A 22,456-nucleotide genomic window follows, 5' to 3' on the forward strand; every position below is an offset into this window, starting at 1 on the left:
TAAGTTGATTGCATAAGCAGGAAAACAAAATGTTTGACTTGTTTTGTATTCTTGATAATTTGGTTAAGTTTATCTCTAACATATTAAAATCCTCAAAGTGAAATTTTAAAATAGTTGTATCATATTTTGTCCAAATACCATAAAAAATAATTCATGACTCTTCTAAATAGTATGAGCAGAGGACAGAAAGCAAAAATATCTAAGCAGTTAGGGGAAGGATTCTGGATTAACATTCAGAGGAGCTATGCTCAATTCTTGATTGAACATTTTTAACTATGTGAATGTGAGAAAATCTTTTAATATCTCTGAACCTCATTTTCCCACATACTCTATCTTTAAGGAATATTACAAAGCTCCAAGGATAACATGTAAAATGATTTAAATATTATAGATTATTATAGATAGGTTATACATAGCTGCCATTTTTTATACCTGTTTCTTACTATGACAAAATACCTGAGAAAAACATCTAAGGGGAAGAAAGATTTTATTTTGGCTCATGGTTTCAATCATGATCATCTTTCTGCATTGCTATGGGCCTGTGGTGAGGCAGAGCATTCTGGTAGAGAGGATATGGTGAAGCTGCTCACATCATGGCAGCTAGAAAGTGGAAAGAGAATGACAGAGAGAAAGAAAGAGGTCAGAAATAAGATATACCCTTCAAGGGCATGCCCTCTAACCTACTTCCTCTAACTGAGCCCCACCTCCTACAATTTCCACTACCACCCAATAATCTATTTAATTATGAACCCACAAATGAATTAACCTATTGATGAGATCATAGCCATTATGATCCAATCATTTCCAAAAGCCCCACTTCTGAACATGGCTGCATTTGGGGGACCAAGTCGTCAACATATGAAACTTTGGGAGACAGTTCAAATTCAAATTATAACAAGGAATTATAAAATTATCTAATAGGATTCAAAAACAGAATCCAAGAAAACTGTGGAAAAATAGCAAATGAAATTATTACTAGGCCTTTTATTGGTACTTTTCTTTAAAGTTTTCAATGTGTCATTGCTTTAAAATATGCATTTGTAATAGATTTGGATCCTTAAAAGTTATATTTGAAAACACTTATATCCATTTTTATAACCATTAAAATTTTATTCAGGTGTATACCAAAGTTCTAAAAATATGGTTATAAAAACTTGATTTTTATCCTCATAAACTACAGAAAACAATGCAGCCTTTGACAGCTTACCCTAGAAAATGCATTCAAGTGGCAATAAAAACTGCACAGTGGAAAGCAGGTGGATAATTATCTATACTAACTTAGCCAGGACAACCTGAGCCAGGACAACTAACTTAGCTAGGACAACTTGTCTGGAACACTTTTCTCATCTTTTAAATAGCACAGTCCTCAAGTATGTCAAAATTTTCTCCCATTTCTGAAAGTATTATATTACCTAGTAAATTCACTCTCCTTTAATTTTTTTTAATCTGGAAATATAAAAAGCTGTTGCAACCCGGTCTCTAAACTAACAGCTGAAACAGGCATTTTAGAAACCTCTAGAACATGAAGTGAAGTTTCTAAGACATCTCTTTGTGTAGGAATAGGTTGAATAGTGCTACCACTGGTGTTCCAAGCTGTTCACGCATTTTCTGTGACATTTTAGCTCCTTCAAAGGAGACAAAGGGGCTGGGTGCAATGGCACACACCTGTAATCCCCATGGCTTGGGAGGCTGAGGCAGGAGGATGGCAAATTCAAAGCCAGCCTCAGCAAAAGCCAGGTGCTAAGGAGCTCAGTGGGATCCTATCTCTAAATAAAATACAAAATGGGGCTAAGGATGTGGCTCAGTGGTCAAATGACCCTGAGTTCAATCCCTGGACACCCCCCATCACCGACAAAAAAAAAAAGAGAGAGAGACAAGGGTTTCTCCACTGATATAGTAAATGGGTTTAGAAGTATTAAATTTAGAGTTATTTTTAAATCTAAATTTTCTTCTACATTCTTAAGTACCCCCATGATATACAAAGTAGCAAAAAAATTAAACTTTTTGAATGAGATGGATTATGCATGACAACAACGAAAGCAAAATGTATCCATATTTTAATGAGAACAAAAACACAAAATTAGATTATATTGCTCTATACTGAACTTCAAGAAAAAGGAATCAAGTTACCTGTCTTCCTTTAACACCCTTCTTTCCACGGATCCCAGGAATGCCCTATAATATAGAAAAGTCAAAATTTATATTTGCTGAATGAAATAAATACTACATATTTTTTGTCAAATATCAATTAATGAAGTATGCCAAAGATAGAAATAAATTGTCAAGTAAACTAGTGTGAAAAGCTTCAATATATTCATTTAACTGAAGCAGCCCCTTTCCTTCTTCAAAATAGACCTGATTGCATTTAGGAATTTACCCCATCCATACCTCCAAATGAGATCTTGACATACCCTGATGATAGTTATTTATTCAGAAGTAGGCACACTACCAATAATGGTACAACCAGACAAACAGGAAGATCTTATTTTCCTACCCAAAAAAGATGTACTCCTCTGTCTCCCTATTTTTATATGGATATAAACAAAGGTAAATTAACCCTTACACTGGCAATATTGCAATTAAATGGGAAACTGGTCCTAGTGTAATGACAACAACAGGAAAGGCAAGGCAGAGAAGGCATCAATATGTTTGAGATCATCTTGCACCTATATCCCACTTAACCTATGGAATTCTTGTCATGTGAGAGGCAGTGGAGTATACTCCTTAGGCAGTCAGGTTTTAGAGCCAGAACATATAATACAAATCCTGGCTTTGCTCTTACTACCTTGAATATATTTTAAGACAATTTACTTTCTCTGTATGTCTCATTTTCTTCATCTATAATGAGAGTAATAACAATATTCATCTTAGGATTTGTGGGAATTAAAGGAATTACTTCATGTAAAGTATTTGCATTGTGTTTTATGTTATAGGCTGATCTGAAAATCAGCCCAGACTTACCACATTTTGTTCAGATACCTCTGTATGAAGTTGGCCTCCTTTCCACATGAGCCCACTTGCATAGAAGCAAACACCTCCATCCCTACCTACTTACACCCTGACCACAATATCTTTGCTCTATGGGACTAATGCAAAATTGTTTTTCTGAGAATGTAATTTCTGAGAATATGACTATATGACTCTATTTTTGTAATTTTCCATTTGTATGAAATGTACTTTGTGATTATGATTGCTTCTCCTGCCACCCTTTCTTTGTGATTTTAGGCCTTATAAGTATATTCCTACATTCAGCTGGGGTTGAGGGTTGCAGAACTGCTTGGTTCTCTGCACTCTGAGCCCCAGTATGAAATAAAGCTTTTATCTTTACCTTCAAAGCTTTTATCTTTACCTGGAGAATTGTTTGCAAATTTGGGAATAGTGCCTTAACATTTACATCTACTGTTGTCACTTATTAGAATTTCCCTATTTTTAAGCCAGTTTTTGTTGGAGTTATCTATTACATGCTGTCTAAAGCATCCTACCTGATATAATCACTGAGTCATGTAGTCACCTATAAGCCTCATACTAAGAAATCTATTAAAGCCAGGCAACGCAGCACATGCCTATAGTTCCAGCTATTCCCAAGGCTGACACAAGAGGATTGCTCCAGCCTAGGAGTTCTAGACTACTTTGGGAAACAGAGCAAGACCCTTTCTCAAAGGAGAGGAAAGGATAAGAAAAGAAAATTTATACCATAACCATGTCCTTGGGTTTGATCGTACATACAGATATGTTGGAAGATATCATTGGCTTAAATAATTCATTCACTTTCAAGTCAAGTGTTTCCTGAATACTCATGTCTCATTGATTACCAAAAAAGAGTTTATAGGTGAACAAGAAGACTCATTTTGTTAGAACTTTATGTATCTTTACAAAACACATTGAGTTTTTTTTTTTTTTAAGGAAAAAAATGGATATTATCGTTTTCAAAGGTTGATTTTCCTAAATTATAGCAGGAAGGCTAACAACAATGCAGACAAAATCAAACAAGCATTTTCCACACATATGTTTATATGTATTTCACATACCATATGCATGGGGGTGTGCATGTGTGTGCACATGTGTGTTTATAATACCAATTTCCAAAAAGGGATATTTCTTTCTGTTTTCAGAGAAGACTATTTTTTTCTGCTTTTCCGTACTTAAGTGTTTTACTTAATAAAAACACCCAGTTTGCTCTATCATTTATGTCTTACTGAGTTCTGATGTAACCAAATAATATTAGGACATGGTATATGATAGACAGAATATGATGAAATGTCTTTATGTGTGTTGAGACATGTCTTCATACAAAACGAGGGAGTGTGATGACAGTATTGTGCCTGGTGATGGCCTGTGTCAACACTGGGCTTAAGATCCTTCAATACAAGATAACAACATTTTGCAAGAACATACAATTTTTGTTCATTAAATCATTTATTAGAAATACATTCTTGCAAAAAGATCAGAAAAGGACTATATCATAAGCAAAAGAATTATTAAAAATGTAAACTGAATATACTCCTTTGGGTGGAGAAGCAGTAGTTCAATTCTTTGCATAATGAACGGAAGATACCTTCTATTAGTGTGTCGTATCACATAAAGTTTAAGTGTCTTAGCTGCAATATTATGCTGAAGATATTTTTCGCCATTGAAAGAAATGACTTGTCATGTTCATCAAGGGAAAATTGTCATTTCATCTCACCAAAGACTGGACAAATTATCTTTACAGAATATTTAAACTCTTAAAATTATTATTTCTATGCAGGGCATGCACATGTAATTACCAGAAAATGTGAGGTAATTCACTCACTCAAAAACAATATATTTGAAAATATATTTAGCTAAGAATAACTTGTATTACTTTCAGTTGCAAAAAAAACTTTCTAGAAATAAAAATTCTGTTCTGAACTGCATTCTTACCATGATAGAGTTAAAAGCTAATTACTGAATATGATTCTGTAGTTTAAAATTTTGTAACAATATTCTAATATCATTTAATTTTATTTTTTCAATCCACAGAGTAAAAATGAAGGAATACAAATAATTGGACTGAATATAACCCTGAAAACTAGATATGAAGAAGTTTCAGTGTCAAAACTCACTATCTTGATTGGTTTTAGTATAACAGACCAGTTTACAAATATTCTATCTTTATTCATGAGCAACTCTAATTGCTCTTTCTTGGAGCAATCCTCCAATGATTAAATTAAACATAAATATGTCTCCTAAGACTTAATTCTTTACTACATATTATACTACAAAATATACTTGTTAACAACTTATATTCAAATTAAAGACTAACAAATTATAAAAATTTCATAATTAGATATTTTAATATGTATTTTTAAAAAATCATATTTAAAATATCTACATATGTTCATATAATGTTACTTCCTTATAAAAATCAATAAGGTTTAAGAAAATGTAATTATATTCTTGCAGGTGATGGTGGGTTTTCTTAAATCTGAATGCTCTCTCAGTAAGATTATCATATATATATATATATATATATATATATATATATATATATATATATATATATAATCTGTTGTACACCATCATTACTAAATAGCATTAGAAATAAAATTTGAAAACTTACTCTTTCTCCTTCAGGTCCAACTTGTCCTGCTTCTCCAGGAGAGCCAATGAAACCCTTAAAACATGAAAATAATATTTGTATTATTTCATCTCAATATTTACTCCATTAAGATTTCTAAACAGAAGTACTTTCAATTTTACTTATAGTAGTATAGAAGTATAAGATTTAAAGGTATTAAAGTATAAATAATTTTCTCTCAGTTGCTTTTCTTCCAAAAATTACAGGTCAATCTTTACATTAAAATAATGTAGAAAACTGAAGACACGGCAGTTAATAAAAATAAAAAGACCAAATTCTTTCCTCCACTGAATTTTATGGTGGGCAGGGAGAAAAAAAAAATATATATATATATACACACTAAAATGTAAAGTAGAAGGTAGGTATCAAAAGACTGTAAGAAGAGGCAGAAGAGATCCATTATAATATGAAAGGAGGTAAGGCAATCAAGGAAGGATTCAAAGGAGGCTGGCACTTGAGATTGGTCTACAATATAAGTAAAATCTTGATAAGTACAGGATGATGACAGCAGAGGATTGCTCCAAGAAAGAGCAATTAGAATAAGCAGGGACATATCAGAGGGTCTGTGTTAATGGTAATAAACACAGTGTTTATAAATGATAACTGATTGAATTTTTTGTGTGTAATGCTTCAAAAAAGACAAGGACCCATTCTGACCTCATGAAGTTTTTAATGTGGTTTGAGAAACAAAGGATACATATAAATAACAACACAAGATACTATTTTCTAACATACCTTAGTTATGCCTGTAGCAGATAGTCTATTTCATCAATTTTATAATGTATACTGTAGGTAGTTTGCAGCTAGATTAAAGAGTATTAAATGTCAAGATAAAAATTTATGACTTTATATTTTAGATAAATGGAAGCTAGGGACTTTGTGAGAGTTGTGCACTAATGTCAAAAAGTATTTCTAAAATATTAATCTGTTAATTAACACAGAATGTATCCAGAAAAATAAACACTTATTGTAGGAAAACCTGTTAGAATGCTCTTGCTCTCTCTATGGTCCATGTTTGAAGAATTAAGTGTTTAGATTACTGATTCAACTAGCATTATTTTAACATCTATTGTGTGCCAGGTGCTGGGATTTTAAATAAGAATGTGAGGCCTGGGGTTGTGGCTCAGTGGCAGAGTGCTTCCCTTGCACATGTGAGGTACTGGGTTCGATCCTCAGCACCACATAAAAATAAAAATTAAAAAATAAAGATATTTTTAAAAAGAATGTGAAAATCATTACCCTCAAAAAAGAGTATCATACAAATAAATAATTATAATATCATAATTGTGACATGATTATGTAACAGGTGATATGATAAATGCAAGACACAATGAAAACTATGGAAGCAGAATGGCCAGCTTTGCCTAAAGAGAAAATTAAGGTTGTTTTATTAAGGAGGCAACATTTGAGCTGAGTCTTGAAGAAATGGAAAGGTATGGCTAATATAATATGCTATCAGTCAATATACTGGAATGAAATGACACAGCATGTATAATGACTTGCAACTAGTTAGTTTATGTGGTTAGTGGACAAGAGGTTAGATTGGAAAAGGTAACAATTGTCCATCAGGAAAGGTCTTTTATACATGACAGAGAATTTGAAATTTATACTGTGAGTAATTAAAAAATAGATATGGTTTGTGTCTAAACAAAATGCAGTTTTTAAAACTCACTTGGATTTCAGTGGTCAACAGATCTTATCTCTTTTTAAGGATCAAGGCAAAGATGACTTTAAGGTTTATGGCTGGATTAATCCCCAAATGGTAAGCACTGAAGAAACACAAAAAGCAAACAAGGAAGGTGGTTTTGTAGAAAAGATGAGTTTTGTTAGTCACTTTGAGTTTGTGGTCATGCTGGAACATAAGTGTAATTATCTTAACAGAAAATTAGAGACATGGGACTCATAAAAAGAGTCCATAGAGATATAAAAGATTTGAAGGACAAATATGTCTGAAGCCTAGAAGGTAGATTAGAGCTCTGAGGAGAAAACAAAGAGAATAATCATCACTGACTTGAGAGAGGATGAAATGTAGATAGGAGAATAGTTTTAGGATACAGAGGAAAGACAAGTTACAAAAGAACTTGAAGCAGAAACAGGAGACCATTTTTCCTAGGTTATACATAAAGCCTACTTATTCTGAACTAGAGAATGGATGACTTTTCAGAGTAAATGTTCTGCAATGAGGATTAAATAAGTAAATGTCATTTGTACACTCATACATTATTCACACAGTTAGCATTATTCACAATAGTCAAAAGGCAGAAGCTGCCCAAATGTTCATCAACAGATGAGCAGATAAACAAAATGTGATATATACATACAATGGAATAAATACTGTGTTTAAGCCTTAAAAAGGAAGCAATTCTGAGACATGCCATAACACAGATGAACCTTGATGACCATTATGCTAAGTGAAACAAGACAGTCAAAAGGACAGATATTATTTAGGCACCTGTTTCCATTAGGTATGTAAAGTAATAAAATGTTTAGAGAGAATAAGTAGAAGACCAGGGTTGGGGTTGAGGTGGGGGTAGTTATTAATGGGTTCAGAATTTCAATTTGGGAAGTATAACAGTTCTGAGATGGATAGTGGTGGTGGCTGCACAACAATGTGAATGAATTTTATGCCTTTGACTGTTCACTTAAAAATGGTTAAAATGGCAAATTTTATGTTGTGTTATTTTACCATAATTTTAAAAATTAAAACAGAAAATGTCTTAGGAATCATTTCTAAGTAGCTTGGAATAAAAATTTTACCACGGATTTAGTTCCTGAGGAACAGAACTAGCTGAGTGTTGTCAAAGGAGGAGGGATATTTTTAAAAAATAAGGCAAAAACACACATAAAATTATCTCATGTACTACAGATTGTATGAAGAAGCAAAAAATAAGAAAAAATTAGTTCTTTTCTATTTTACTTTAATAAAATAAAACATCTATAATTTGCTTACTTGACAGCCAAGCAGCTGGAGAATGGGAATGTTTCTTTTAAAATAAGAACACAAAAGCACTTGGTATTATCATGACAAAATCTGTAAGCTTTAATTATCAGTTACAGTTGACTGATTGTAAACAGATAAATTTTATTTTAATGTACTTTTGTTTTGGTTATAAATAAATTAAATAGACATCCTAATGGATGCATCTATCATAAACTTTTAAATAACTAACTGAGAACATAGATTTGAAAAGTCAGACTTCAGTTCAACATAGCCTATGCAGGCTATAAAAATGATATAAAAAACTGATATATAAAACTGATAATTAAATATTTTAAAGGGAATAATGCTATGAGTACCTGCCAAAGAAATCACACAAAGTTGTGGTCATTCTCAAAATACCACCACTAAACTAGAGGTGTGTAATGCAACAAATAATATCTATTTTAAAAACCTGGTATAGTTTTGATCTTAAATGTCCCTGAAAGTCCATGTGTTAAGGCTTGGTCCCTTGGGTGATATTATTAGGAGGTAGTGGAACTTTTCAGAGGTAGAGCCTAGTGAGAGGACCCCCAAGTCACTGAGGGCATGAGGATTGTTGGACCTTGGTCCCTTTCTCTCTATTTTGCTTCTTGGCTCATGATGTAGTTTTATTCCATTATATATTGCCATGATATATAGACTCACCATAGGCCCAAAGTGATGAGGCCAACTGATCATGGACTAAAATATCCACAAAATAAACTGTTTTCCTCTTCATATGTTGCTTATCTCAGGTATTTTATTATAATAACAGAAAGTTGACTAAAACAATAAGAATATGTATTTTTTGCTTTTAGATTAAAGGCAGTAGATTCAGAGAGTGAGAATTTTGTGTCACCAGCAGGACCAATAAGAGGGTCAGTTGAAGTCATACATACTTTTACTATTTGAGGCACTTTGCATATTATAACCCCCAAAAAATGCCAAAGGAGAGTTTAAAATTTTATGGTCTGTTTTAAATGTTTACATTTAATATAGTAATTCTCTTAAAAACAAAAATGCAGTCAAACAACTACCAGTAAAAAGATAGTATATTATGTGACTCACAAAAATGTTCATTCACAATGAATAACATGTAGTATTATTATCCAGCAACAGGAAACAAATTAAAAGAAAAAAATATTATAATCCTATAAGTACATTACTGTGATTTTTGTCTTTTTAACCAGATTTGAAGTTTGTGTCAAAAGTCTACATTTGAGACCTTTTGTAAATAAATGTGAAATCCCTTCCAGATTTCATCAGCATTCTCATAGAGCAAATTTTCAAGATAAAATAAAATATAAATTGTGGAAATGTCTTCATAATGTGTAAATTTCTATATAAATGATACTTGGTCATTATTTTATTACAATTTCCTAAAATGACTAATTACATACTTAAATCAATAATAAAAAAGAGTAGATATGATTTGAAAAATATTTCTATGAAGCTGATTGTCAAAACCTAAAAGTACAATTTAAAGTATTACAGCTTACACAAGAATTTTCAATACAAATGAGAAAAAAATCACTAAGAAAAAAATGTATAATGCAGTATAAAAAAGAATTTATAAAGTTATATGAATCACTAAAGCAAGATGAGAAAATGCAGTAACAATAAGCAGTACAGTATATACTCCAAATGTGTACAAGACACACATTAGCTCATGCACAAAAGAAACTCTCAAATTCAAATAATCAATATAGAGAAGAAGCTGAGTTTTGGAACATGGCAGTGGGCGCGGAGAGATCAAGTCTCTGACCTCTTCAGCTGCGCGGGCATAGGGAGTTGTAAACCATCTAAATGCTGTTTGCTCAGGATCATTAGGCAATGCTGAGCTGACGTGGATCTGGGGCGAACAGTCTGGAACTCTCAGAACACACACGGAGCCCGGATCAGCTGAATTCAAGCTCCCGTTTGCCTGTGTCCCGCAGACAAACCGCTGTGACTCAGCACTAAACGATCCCGCTGAAAAAACTGGTCGGCCCTTCTGAACCTGCGGAGGTTAATACCAACCGAGCCTTCATAGGCAGTGGCCACAGGATTGAGACGGGGCTTGGGAGAGCCAGTCAGGACCCACCCGTTGCATTGGTCACCCAGTAAAGGGAACGAACTGTCGCCATTTGCATGGGATACCACCATGGCAGAGAACTGATGACATCAGAATGCGGCGGAGGAGATAACTTCATTGAAACCGGCGGCGACAGCATCAAATAAATTTATAGGAGTAAACAGTAACTCAGCAGTCAAACAGAACAAGAAGTAACATGAGCAGCATGAAAAAGCAAGGAAGAAAAGGAGTACAAACAATGCAGGACAGCCTAAATATTCAGGAGGACCTAGAGGCATCAGAAAAATGGCCAAATAAAGAACTCAAAGAATACCTTAGACAGATGGAATGGAATCTTAAAGAGGATATGAGACAGCAAATTCAAACAGTGAAAGAACACATTGAAAATGAATTACATAAACAGATAAAAGAAGCAAATAAGCATCTTTATCAGGAGACAGAGATTATAAAAAAAGTCAAACAATAATTCTAGAAATGCAGGAAACTATAAACCAAATTAAAAACTCAAATGAGAGTATCACTAACAGAGTGGAGCAAGTAGAAGCCAGAATGTCAGATAATGAAGACAAAATATATCATCTTGAAAGAGTCTAGCCAACTCAGAAAGGCTGGTAAAAAATCACGAGTAAAACATCCAAGAGATATGGGATAACGTAAAAAAACCAAACTTAAGAGTCATCGGGATAGAGGAAGGTATAGAGGTTCAAACCAAGGGAATGAGCAATCTGCTGAATAAAATAATTATAGAAAACTTTCCAGAACAAAAAAAGGATACGGATATACAAATTGTCAATGCATACAGGACACCGAGCATACAAAATCACAGTAGACCAATGCCAAGACACATTGTTATGAAGATATCCAATATACAGAACAAAGAGAAAATACTAAAAGCTACAAGAGAAAGGAGGCAGATTACATTCAGGGGTAAACCAATAAGGTTAACAACGGATTTTTCATCACAGACCCTGAAAGCGAGAAGATCCTGGAACAACGATTTTCAAACACTGAAGACAATGGATGCCAACCAAGAATTTTGTATCCAGCAAAATTAAGCTATAGGTACGACAACAAAATAAAAATCTTTCATGATAAACAAAAGTTAAAAGAATTTGCAGCCAGAAAACCAGCACTGCAAAGCATCTTGAGCAAAACACTACACGAGGAAGAAATGAAAAACAATAACCAAAACCAACGATGGGAAGTACCTCAGTAAAGACGGAGGGCGGGGGAAAAGCTAATCATGGAGAAACAAACTAAATTAAAAAAAAAAGATAAATAATCAAACATGGCTGGAAGTACAAACTATATATCAATAGTAACTCTAAATGTTAATGGCTTAAACTCTCCAATAAAGCAACATAGGCTGGTAACATGGATTAAAAAAACAAATCCAACAATATGCTGCCTCCAGGAGACACATCTGATTGGAAAAGACATACACAGGCTGAAGGTGAAAGGTTGGGAAAAAATATACCACGCACACAGTCCTCATAAGCAAGCAGGGGTGGCCATCCTCATATCAAATAAAATCGACTTCAAGACTAAGTTAATCAAAAGGGATAAGGAAGGACATTATATACTGTTAAAAGGAACAATTCACCAACAAGACATAACAATTATCAATATTTATGCACCAAATAAGGGTGCTGCGACGTTCATAAAACAAACTCTCCTAAAGTTCAAGAATCAAATAGACCACAACACAATAATTATGGGTGATTTCAACACACCTCTCTCACCATTGGACAGATCCTCCAAACAAAAGTTGAATAAAGAAACTATAGAACTCAATATCACAATCAATAACCTAGACTTAACTGACATATATAGAATATATCAACCATCATCAAGTGGATATACTTTTTTCTCAGTAGCACATGGATCCTTTTCAAAAATAGACCATATATTATGCCATAGGGCAACCCTCAGTAAATATAAAGGGGTAGAGATAATACCATGCATTTTATCTGATCATAATGGAATGAAACTGGAAATCAATGATAAAAGAAGGAAGGAAAAACCCTAAATCACATGGAAAATGAACAATATGTTACTGAATGATCAATGGGTTACAGAAGACATAAAGGAGGAAATCAAAAAATTCTTAGAGATAAATGAAAATACAGACACAACATATCGGAATCTATGGGACACAATGAAAACAGTTTTAAGAGGGAAATTCATCGCCTGGAGGTCATTCCTCAAAAAAAGAAAAAACCAACAAATAAATGAGCTCACACTTCATCTCAAAGCCCTAGAAAAGGAAGAGCAAAACAACAGCAAATGTAGCAGAAGGCAAGAAATAATTAAAATCAGAGCGGAAATCAACGAAATTGAAACAAAAGAAACTATTGAAAAAATTGACAAAACTAAAAGTTGGCACTTCGAAAAAATAAATAAGATCAACAGACTCTTAGCCATGCTAATGAAGAGAAGAAGAGAGAGAACTCAAATTGCTAACATACGGGATGAAAAAGGCAATATCACAACAGATGCTACAGAAATACAGAAGACAATTAGAAATTATTTTGAAAACCTATATTCCAATAAAATAGAAGATAGTGAAGACATCGATAAATTTCTTAAGTCATATGATTTGCCCAAACTCAGTCAGGAGGATACACACAATTTGAACAGACCTATATCAATGGATGAAATAGAAGAAGCAATCAAAAGACTACCAACCAAGAAAAGCCCAGGACCGGATGGGTATACAGCGGAGTTTTACAAAACCTTTAAAGAAGAATTAATACCAATACTTTTCAAGTTATTTCAGGAAATAGAAAAAGAGGGAGCTCTTCCAAATTCATTCTATGAGGCCAACATCACCCTGATTCTGAAACCAGACAAAGATATCTCAAAGAAAGGAAACTACAGACTAATATCTCTAATGAACCTAGATGCAAAAATCCTCAATAAAATTTTGGTGAATCGGATACAAAAACACATCAAAAAAATTGTGCACCATGATCAAGTAGGATTCAACCCTGGGATGCAAGGATGGTTCAATATACAGAAATCAATAAATGTTATTCACCACATCAATAGACTCAAAGATAAGAACCATATGATCATCTCGATAGACGCAGAAAAAGCATTCGACAAAGTACAGCATCCCTTTATGTTCAAAACATAAGAAAAACTAGGGATAACAGGAACTTAACATTGTAAAAGCTATCTATGCTAAAACTCAGGCTAGCATCATTCTGAATGGAGAAAAATTGAAGGCATTCCCTCTAAAATCTGGAACATGACAGGGATGCCCTCTATCAACACTTCTATTCAATTTAGTTCTCGAAACACTGGCCAGAGCAATTAGACAGACAAAAGAAATTAAAGGCATAAAAATAGGAAAAGAAGAAATTAAATTATCACTATTTGCAAATCACATGATTCTATACCTAGAAGACCCAAAAGGGTCTACAAAGAAACTACTAGAACTAATAAATGAATTCAGCAATGTGGCAGGATATAAAATCAACACGCATAAATCAAAGGCATTCCTGTATATCAGCGGCAAATCCTCTGAAATGGAAATGAGGACAACCACTCCATTCACAAAATCCTCAAAAAAAATAAAATATTTGGGAATCAACCTAACAAAAGAGGTGAAAGATTTATACAATGAAAACTACAGAACCCTAAAGAGAGAAATAGAAGAAGATCTTAGAAGATGGAAAAATATACCCTGTTCATGGATAGGCAGAACTAACATCATCAAAATGGCGATATTACCAAAAGTTCTCTATAGGTTTAATGCAATGCCAATCAAAATCCCAATGGCATTTATTGTAGAAATAGATAAAGCAATCATGAAATTCATATGGAAAAATAAAAGACCCAGAATAGCAAAAGCAACTCTAAGCAGGAAGTGTGAATCAGGCAGTATAGCGATACCAGATTTCAAACTATACTACAGAGCAATAGTAACAAAAACAGCATGGTACTGGTACCAAAACAGGCGGGTGGACCAATGGTACAGAATAGAGGACACAGAGACTAATCCACAAAGTTACAACTATCTTATATTTGATAAAGGGGCTAAAAGCATGCAATGGAGGAAGGATAGCATCTTCAACAAATGGTGCTGGGAAAACTGGAAATCCATATGTAACAAAATGAAACTGAATCCTCTTCTCTCAACATGCACAAAAGTTAACTCAAAATGGATCAAGGAGCTTGATATCAAATCAGAGACTCTGCGCCTGATAGAAGAAAAAGTTGGTTCCAATCTACATATTGTGGGGTCGGGCTCCAAATTCCTTAATAGGACACCCATAGCACAAGAGTTAATAACAAGAATCAACAAATGGGACTTAATTAAACTACAAAGTTTTTTCTCAGCAAGAGAAACAATAAGAGAGGTAAATAGGGAGCCTACATCATGGGAACAAATTTTTACTCCTCACACTTCAGATAGAGCCCTAATATCCAGAGTATACAAAGAACTCAAAAAATTAAACAATAAGATAACAAATAACCCAATCAACAAATGGGCCAAGGACCTGAACAGACACTTCTCAGAGGAGGACATACAATCAATCAACAAGTACATGAAAAAATGCTCACCATCTCTAGCAGTCAGAGAAAGGCAAATCAAAACCACCCTAAGATACCATCTCACTCCAGTAAGATTGGCAGCCATTATGAAGTCAAACAACAACAAGTGCTGGCGAGGATGTGGGGAAAAGGGTACTCTTGTACATTGCTGGTGGGACTGCAAATTGGTGCAGCCAATTTGGAAAGCAGTATGGAGATTCCTGCGAAAGCTGGGAATGGAACCACCATTTGACCCAGCTATTGCCCTTCTCGGACTATTCCCTGAAGACCTTAAAAGAGTGTACTACAGGGATACTGCCACATCGATGTTCATAGCAGCACAATTCACAATAGCTAGACTGTGGAACCAACCCAGATGCCCTTCAATAGATGAATGGATAAAAAAAATGTGGCAGTTATACACAATGCAGTATTATGCAGCACCAAAAAATGACAAAATCATGGAATTTGCAGGGAAATGGATGGCATTAGAGCAGATTATGCTAAATGAAGCTAGCCAATCCCTAAAAATCAAATGCCAAATGTCTTCTTTGATATAATGAGAGCAACTAAGAACAGAGCAGGGAGGAAGAGCAAGAGGAAAAGATTAACATTAAACAGAGACATGAGGTAGGAGGGAAAGGGAGAGAGAAGGGAAATTGCATGGAAATGGAAGGAGACCCTCATTGTTACACAAAATTACATATAAGAGGTTGTGAAGGGAATGGGAAAAAAACAAGGAGAGAAATGAATTACAGTAGATGGGGTAGAGAGAGAAGATGGGAGGGGAGGGGAGGGGAGGGGGGATATTAGAGGATAGGAAAGGTAGCAGAATACAACAGTTGCTAATATGGCATTATGTAAAAATGTGGATGTGTAACCGATGTGATTCTGCAATCTGTATTTGGGGTAAAAATGGGAGTTCATAACCCACTTGAATCTAATGTATGAAATATGATATGTCAAGAGCTTTGTAATGTTTTGAACAACCAATAAAAAAAATAAAAGAGGACCAAAAAAAACCAAAAAACAAATAATCAATATAGAATGTACATAGGAAGTGCATGCCCTGTGCTAGGCACTGGGCTTTATTTAAGAATGCTAATCTTATTTAATTCTTACAACTAAGTTTCATTATTATAAATTCCTAAGAAAAATGAAGCACAGAAGGGCTGAATGACATCTGAAAACACAAAGCTAGTAGAAAAAGGATTATCAAAAAAACACGTAGCCTAACTCTACAGCCCATGTTCTTAATCACAAATCCCTTCTTGCTTCCCAAATCCAACTAGCCATGTGATTTCAGTTCAATTTTTACTAAAAAATACATAAATTTCCCCATTATATTTTTATATATTGCAAGAATAAATAAATTGGTATAGTGGAAACAACAGAGATAAAGGTAGCTTGGCTCCAGGTCTAGTAAGCAATAACTGCCAAAGTTAAGCTCCTTAGCAAGCTATTTTTCCCTTGTAAAATATGGATGGTAGTTCTGTTCTCCTACTTTGCAGGGCTGATAGAAAAATAAAGATTAAAACACATATAAAAGTATTTGAAAAAGTTTAATATTTTTGTAGATGTAAAACATCATTATTTAAAGGCTTTATGCTTATTTCTAAAATGCAGTATTGATAATAAAAGAAAAATAAGTAGGCTTAGGAAAATACCTGGCTATTTAAAATAAAGAATTTTTAAAGACAAAAATTTAATTTATTTTTTAATTATCATAGAACCATCTTTGATTTTAAGTTGTAGCACCCAACATATATCATAATAACATGTACTCTCTTAATGATTAAACGTGGCTAACATTTCATTTAATGGTTTGGAAGTAGATGGGATGTTCAAAATATAATAAGCTTATTTCCTTCTTTATAGATGTTTCCTTACCCCTTACAATTTTTTCAAGGTAAACTTACTTTCACCTTGAACTACTAAGATTCTCTCCAACTTTTCAATTTTTTTCATGATGACTTTTAGTTTTGTGTATGTTCATGTATACACAATAGTACAAATGTTTATAAAGCACATTCTAACATGTCAGACATTAGGATAAGAACTGGAAATTAATAGAAAATAACACTGCAAAACCTAGTACTATCAGACTCTTTTCTGTGGCATAAAAGCGAAACAGTAAGCATATTCTTTTCAGACTAAGCTTGTATTAAATTCAGATCTCCTAAAATAAGGCAGAAAAATGGTAAATACTTGGTGTATTTCGTTTTACATTTAGTTAAACACACTTAACAAAATGATGAAAATGCTTACTTACTCGTATACCTTTAGGACCTGGATTACCTTCTGGTCCAGCTAAACCCTAGTGTGAACAAAAGACATTGTCATCATACTATAATGCTTTTAAAAACTTATTAACAAAAAGATTAATAAAAATATAAACAGCTATCATTTAAATATTATCAAATTCAAACTTTCTATTTAGAAAACTCTAATGAAAATTACAAATGTGCAAGGAATGTCAGTACCAAAAGATTCTTTGAATATAATGTATACACAAATATATTTTAGTTATCTAAATATAATACATTAATATATATTATCAGATAAAAATTTTTTCACTGAAATATTTCTCATTTCTATATTGTTTTAAAACACTTCAAGTTAACTTACTCTAAAAGATATCCCCATACATTTTAAAAGATAAATACATTTTAAATTTTAAATCAATGTCCATATGCTGAAGTATTCATATTTTATATTTCTCAGACAACATATATCATCTCTTAATCATAGCAGTATAATGTATAATACCTCTAGTTATTTTTGAAGGCATAACAATGGACTTTGTTAAAATAGATTGTTTTTTAGATTTATTATTCCCTTCATTCCTAAGAATACAAAAAAGATAACAAATGCAGACTTCAACATTTAATTAATTAATTTTAGAAATAATCAGTTCTTGAAAGCCTAGGAAGGAAAACTTGCTCTATTATTAGTCACATTAAGAAGTTAGGGAAAGTTATGAAATTAGAGGAAAATACATATGAAATGATTAAATAAATTTTCAAAGCAGTATAACAAAAGAACTGAATTCAATTTAGATAAAAGTATTTGATAGTGGCAACTATTTCCCAGGTTTTTGTAAGTGTGTTATTAAAAAATAATGCTTATAATGGACAGTCTTAAAACTAAAAACTCTTTCTTTTACTTCATTTTGGTCAATGGCATGAAGCTGTTTTAAGAACTTATTAGACTCTTGGGCATTTTAATTTTGAAGGTTCCACTGCATAATCACATTAAACATGTTTAAAAGCCCCACTCCCATTTCAAACAAAACTTTCAAAGTAAAATTTTTGAAAAAAATTTACAACTTTGATTTTTAAATTATTTCTCTTTCATTATTTAATAAAAGTAAACCTACTGTTATTTGAACATTAACTCTCAAAATCAGAACATACAATGTATTCACCAAGAGAAATATAAAAGGAGGAATGTAAATATAGTTACTGCACCTGCCTGCCAGGGTAACCAGGTGAACCAATATTACCAGTCCCTCCTGGAATTCCCTGAAATGAGAAATAAAATAAATAAAACAATATAACCAAGCCAATGGAGTCCAAAAGAAACAAATTTGGTGCATTTATAATTGCTAAGTTTGGAAAGAACTTTTCCACATTAAATTATTGAATCTTGAATATTTCTTATCTGACTGAAATCAACTGTTTGAAAGAAAATGAACCAAAATTGCTAAATAAAAATAGGAGACAGTTTAGTTTAGGGTCCTGAATGAGATGCTGATAATTAATAATGATAAATTTGGAATGGAAAAATCTAGTGCTACATTTATTTGAGATAAGGAGCTGGTGTATTTTTAATAATCAGTATCATTTTGGATTAAATTCCTTCAGGTTTCCAACACACTGCAAGACTCCTTAACAGTCTGAACATGAGTCCCAGAAGACTAAGAGAGGCAGTGAACCTCAAAAACCAATCTCTTCTTTCCTAAGATAAAAATAATCTTACAGCATGTCTAAGTAAATAGGTGTTAAATAATAAACACCTTTATTATGATATAGGTCTACCTGAAATTCACAGAATGAACTTGAATGGTGCTATGGACTGAATGTTTGTGTGCCTCCAAATTTACATGTGAAAATCCTAATCCTAATGATCATGACTAATACATGTATACTAAGGATACATAGCATATTAAGAGGTGGGTCTTTGGGGTGGTAAGTAGGTCATGTGGGTAAAGCCCTCATTAAAAGTTTTAATGCCCTTATAAAAGACCAAATAATTATCCTTTCTACCTTGTAAGGATACAGAAAGTTAGTAATCTGTAACCTGGAAGAAAGCCCTCTCCTAAATCCGACCATGAAAGCATGCTGACCTCAGACATTCAGCCTCCAGAACTATATGGCATTCTATTTTAGCAGCCCAAACTTATTTAGATACAAAGCAAATTAATTTGGAATGTACAACATTGTATTCTTAATTTAAAACAAGATTTGCTCAAGGAAAGCTGATAGAGACTTCAAGGGATAAAAAAGGAAACCCGGTGTAGAACTAGGTAGAAAAAGTGAGACAAAGTTCCTCTTTTTTTCCTTTGCATTTTCTTTTATTGATAGATCATTCATTCATTCATCAGCCTATTCAGAATTTAAGTCTATCAAATGATTCTTGAGCTGAGGAAATGCTAGGAGAATGTATGTTGAGTTGCCTTTATGTTGAGTTGATGACAACAATGGTAAGTTTTCTATATTCCTTATTTATGATGTAAAATTCATTTATGAAAGAAGTGTTCTTCATACCAGCACTTTTACTAGCACTTTGTCCCCCTGTTCTTAGGTAGACAGAAGAGAGACCTTCAGTTTAAATACTGACACATTAAAACTTCTAAAAACTTAGAAAATCTAAAGAAAGAACAAACTAAGGAAAAGGCAATGGGAAATCATAATTTCAAGTATTATTTTTCTCAGAATACTTCTTTCAAATTTTTTTTCTCATTTTCTTCTTCATGTCCCCTTCCCTTCTCTTAACCAAACAATTACAATTTACTAATTCCTTTTTATTTGCCAAGCAACTTACACCTGCTTTACATCTATGAGATGAGATACTATTTTTCCCATTCCACATCTAATGAAACTGAGCACTTATGACAATGGCCAATTTCCTGGCCTATGAATAAACACTTTCTGGGGATTACAGAATAAAGTGATTTTTATTTTATAATGTTCAAAACTCTATAGGGTTGAAATTATAATTCCTACAATAAAGTAGAGAAAAAGTGAGACACAAAGTGTTAAAGTCACTAGTGGAAGGACACACAGCTAGTTAGTGGGAAATCAGAATCTAAATCAACAATTCTGATTCCAGAGACCACCATGCAAGGCTGCCTCCCTAGTTTGAGTGTGAAATGCAAATAATTTCTAATACTAGTCTAAAGAAAATCTTCTAATTATGAGAGATTTGTTCCACCATCTTTATAACTACCTTCCTTTATGCTCTATACAATTAGGAAATATACAGGCCTATATCTAGACATTCACAAAACCTTATATTTGGGTACGCCAATAGAAAAGAGTCAAACAAATTTAAAAGACTGCTTTTATTTTGTAGATCACTATTGATCCAGCTAAGGCCAATCATCAGCCCCCTTTCCCATTCCTTTCCTAGCCAAATTAGGTCAATTGACATTGATAAAAGGCTAATTGGTAATGGGACATAAATGAAATCTGATTTTGAATGAATTTTCACATGTAAGCTCTAATACATTCCAGTCACATGGAGAAAAAATACAAAAGAATTCTACATCATGTTTATGTTCTCCTATGCTATAATAGCATTAAACAGAAAACAAGGAAATTTTCAGCAGTCTTTATAAGGTATAAACATATTCCAAGCTAATCACACCCTAAAATCACTGCAACAACCATAGAAACTCAAAAGATTACCATGACTCAGTTTACTCTGCACTCAAAAAGAGATTTTTTAAAAAGTTGCCTTACTCATATCTGTAGATTGGATGGAAGAACAGAAATACAGTAGTATTACTAGTCCCTTGAGAAATTAGGATTAGGAAATTAGGAAACCCACCCATTAATGCTAAGAGCCAAGTATATGATGCATGGCATTTTTGGTTGAAAGGTGATGCCAGCTAGCCATTGAGATGATATGATTATGTTAGGATTTGCATTCATATGGATATTGGACTCCTGCTGTTCACCTTGGCCTGCTACAGGACTCCTGGAGAGTTCCCATTGGTTGGGGAAGTACAGTAGGAGGGAGTTCCGGGGGAGGAACTTCCTCTGGCGGTACTGGGAGAACGCAGCCTGTGTGGATCCGCCATCTTCCCGGACCCGTACAGAACATTGGCGGCAGTTTCAAAAAATAAAGTTTGTTCCTGCTTGAGTGGCTCGTGATTTTGTGCCCAGCCACACTGCGACATCACTCTAAGCATTAAAATACCTGTGTTGAGTTGGTCAGATTTCATTCAAAATTTCAGCACTGCTATGTCTATATCTCAATTTCCTCATTAATAAAATAGAATAACCAGAGAATACCACGGGAGCTCAGGCCTGGCCCAGATCTGCCCACACTGACCTGTGAGGGACCCAGGCTCACAGTAGTCACTGGTCCATCCTGCCATCAGAGACACCTGCCTGAGCTCCTCCGACACAGTACTACCTCTTCAGACCAGCAGACCACCGCAGGAGCTCAAGCCCAGCCTAGATCCACCCACACCAATATATGTGGGATCCAGGCCCAGGGTAGGTCTTAGTTCACCACCGCCTCCCTCACACACCTGGCAGCCCAAGCCTAACCCACTTCCATCTTGGGACACTGCAGGCATCACCATAGCTTTCCCCACGCAGTAGCCCCTATCTTTTTTAACAGTAGACAGGGACTATAGAGGCAGCTGCATCTTAGAGCAGGCATGCCAAAGACAGTGTAAAGCCCACCCTTTCAGCCCCATCTCTGTAAGACACTGCATCCTCCTTGGGGCACCTTCACTATTATATCAAGTTACCTCAGCTATTGCCACCACCACCTTTAGTTGCAGTAGCATATATTGAGGGGCACCAGCAGGATCTGGAAGCTCAACATCATGGTAAGGTACAGATAATCTGCAGGGAAACTACAAGAATGTAGGGTAGAAACTATAATATATGAGATCCACACTGCAAGAAAGGAAGACACAGAGACAACATAAAAAACAAGGGAGAAAAGTACCCCAAACAAACCAGGACACCACAATAACAGAACCCATGGATAGCAATGTTGATGAAATGTCAGAGAAGGACTTCAGAAGGTTCATAATTAA

General features: G+C 34.0%; 1 protein-coding gene across 1 annotated transcript in view; it reads right to left on the reverse strand.

Moving 5' to 3' along the window:
* Col24a1 (collagen type XXIV alpha 1 chain) overlaps positions 1-22,456 on the reverse strand; it is a 379,962-nt gene that overhangs the window by 295,420 nt on the left and 62,086 nt on the right. Inside the window, exons 8-11 of the mRNA XM_071618609.1 lie at positions 18,645-18,698; positions 17,447-17,491; positions 5,582-5,635; positions 2,131-2,175 (exon numbers count right to left, since the gene is read on the reverse strand). Of these exons, the coding sequence (XP_071474710.1) occupies positions 2,131-2,175; positions 5,582-5,635; positions 17,447-17,491; positions 18,645-18,698 (198 nt within the window). The remainder of the gene's footprint in view (positions 1-2,130; positions 2,176-5,581; positions 5,636-17,446; positions 17,492-18,644; positions 18,699-22,456) is intronic.

The sequence above is a fragment of the Marmota flaviventris genome, chromosome 10 (assembly GCF_047511675.1).
Source record: "Marmota flaviventris isolate mMarFla1 chromosome 10, mMarFla1.hap1, whole genome shotgun sequence".
In the NCBI taxonomy this organism is placed as follows: domain Eukaryota; kingdom Metazoa; phylum Chordata; class Mammalia; order Rodentia; family Sciuridae; genus Marmota; species Marmota flaviventris.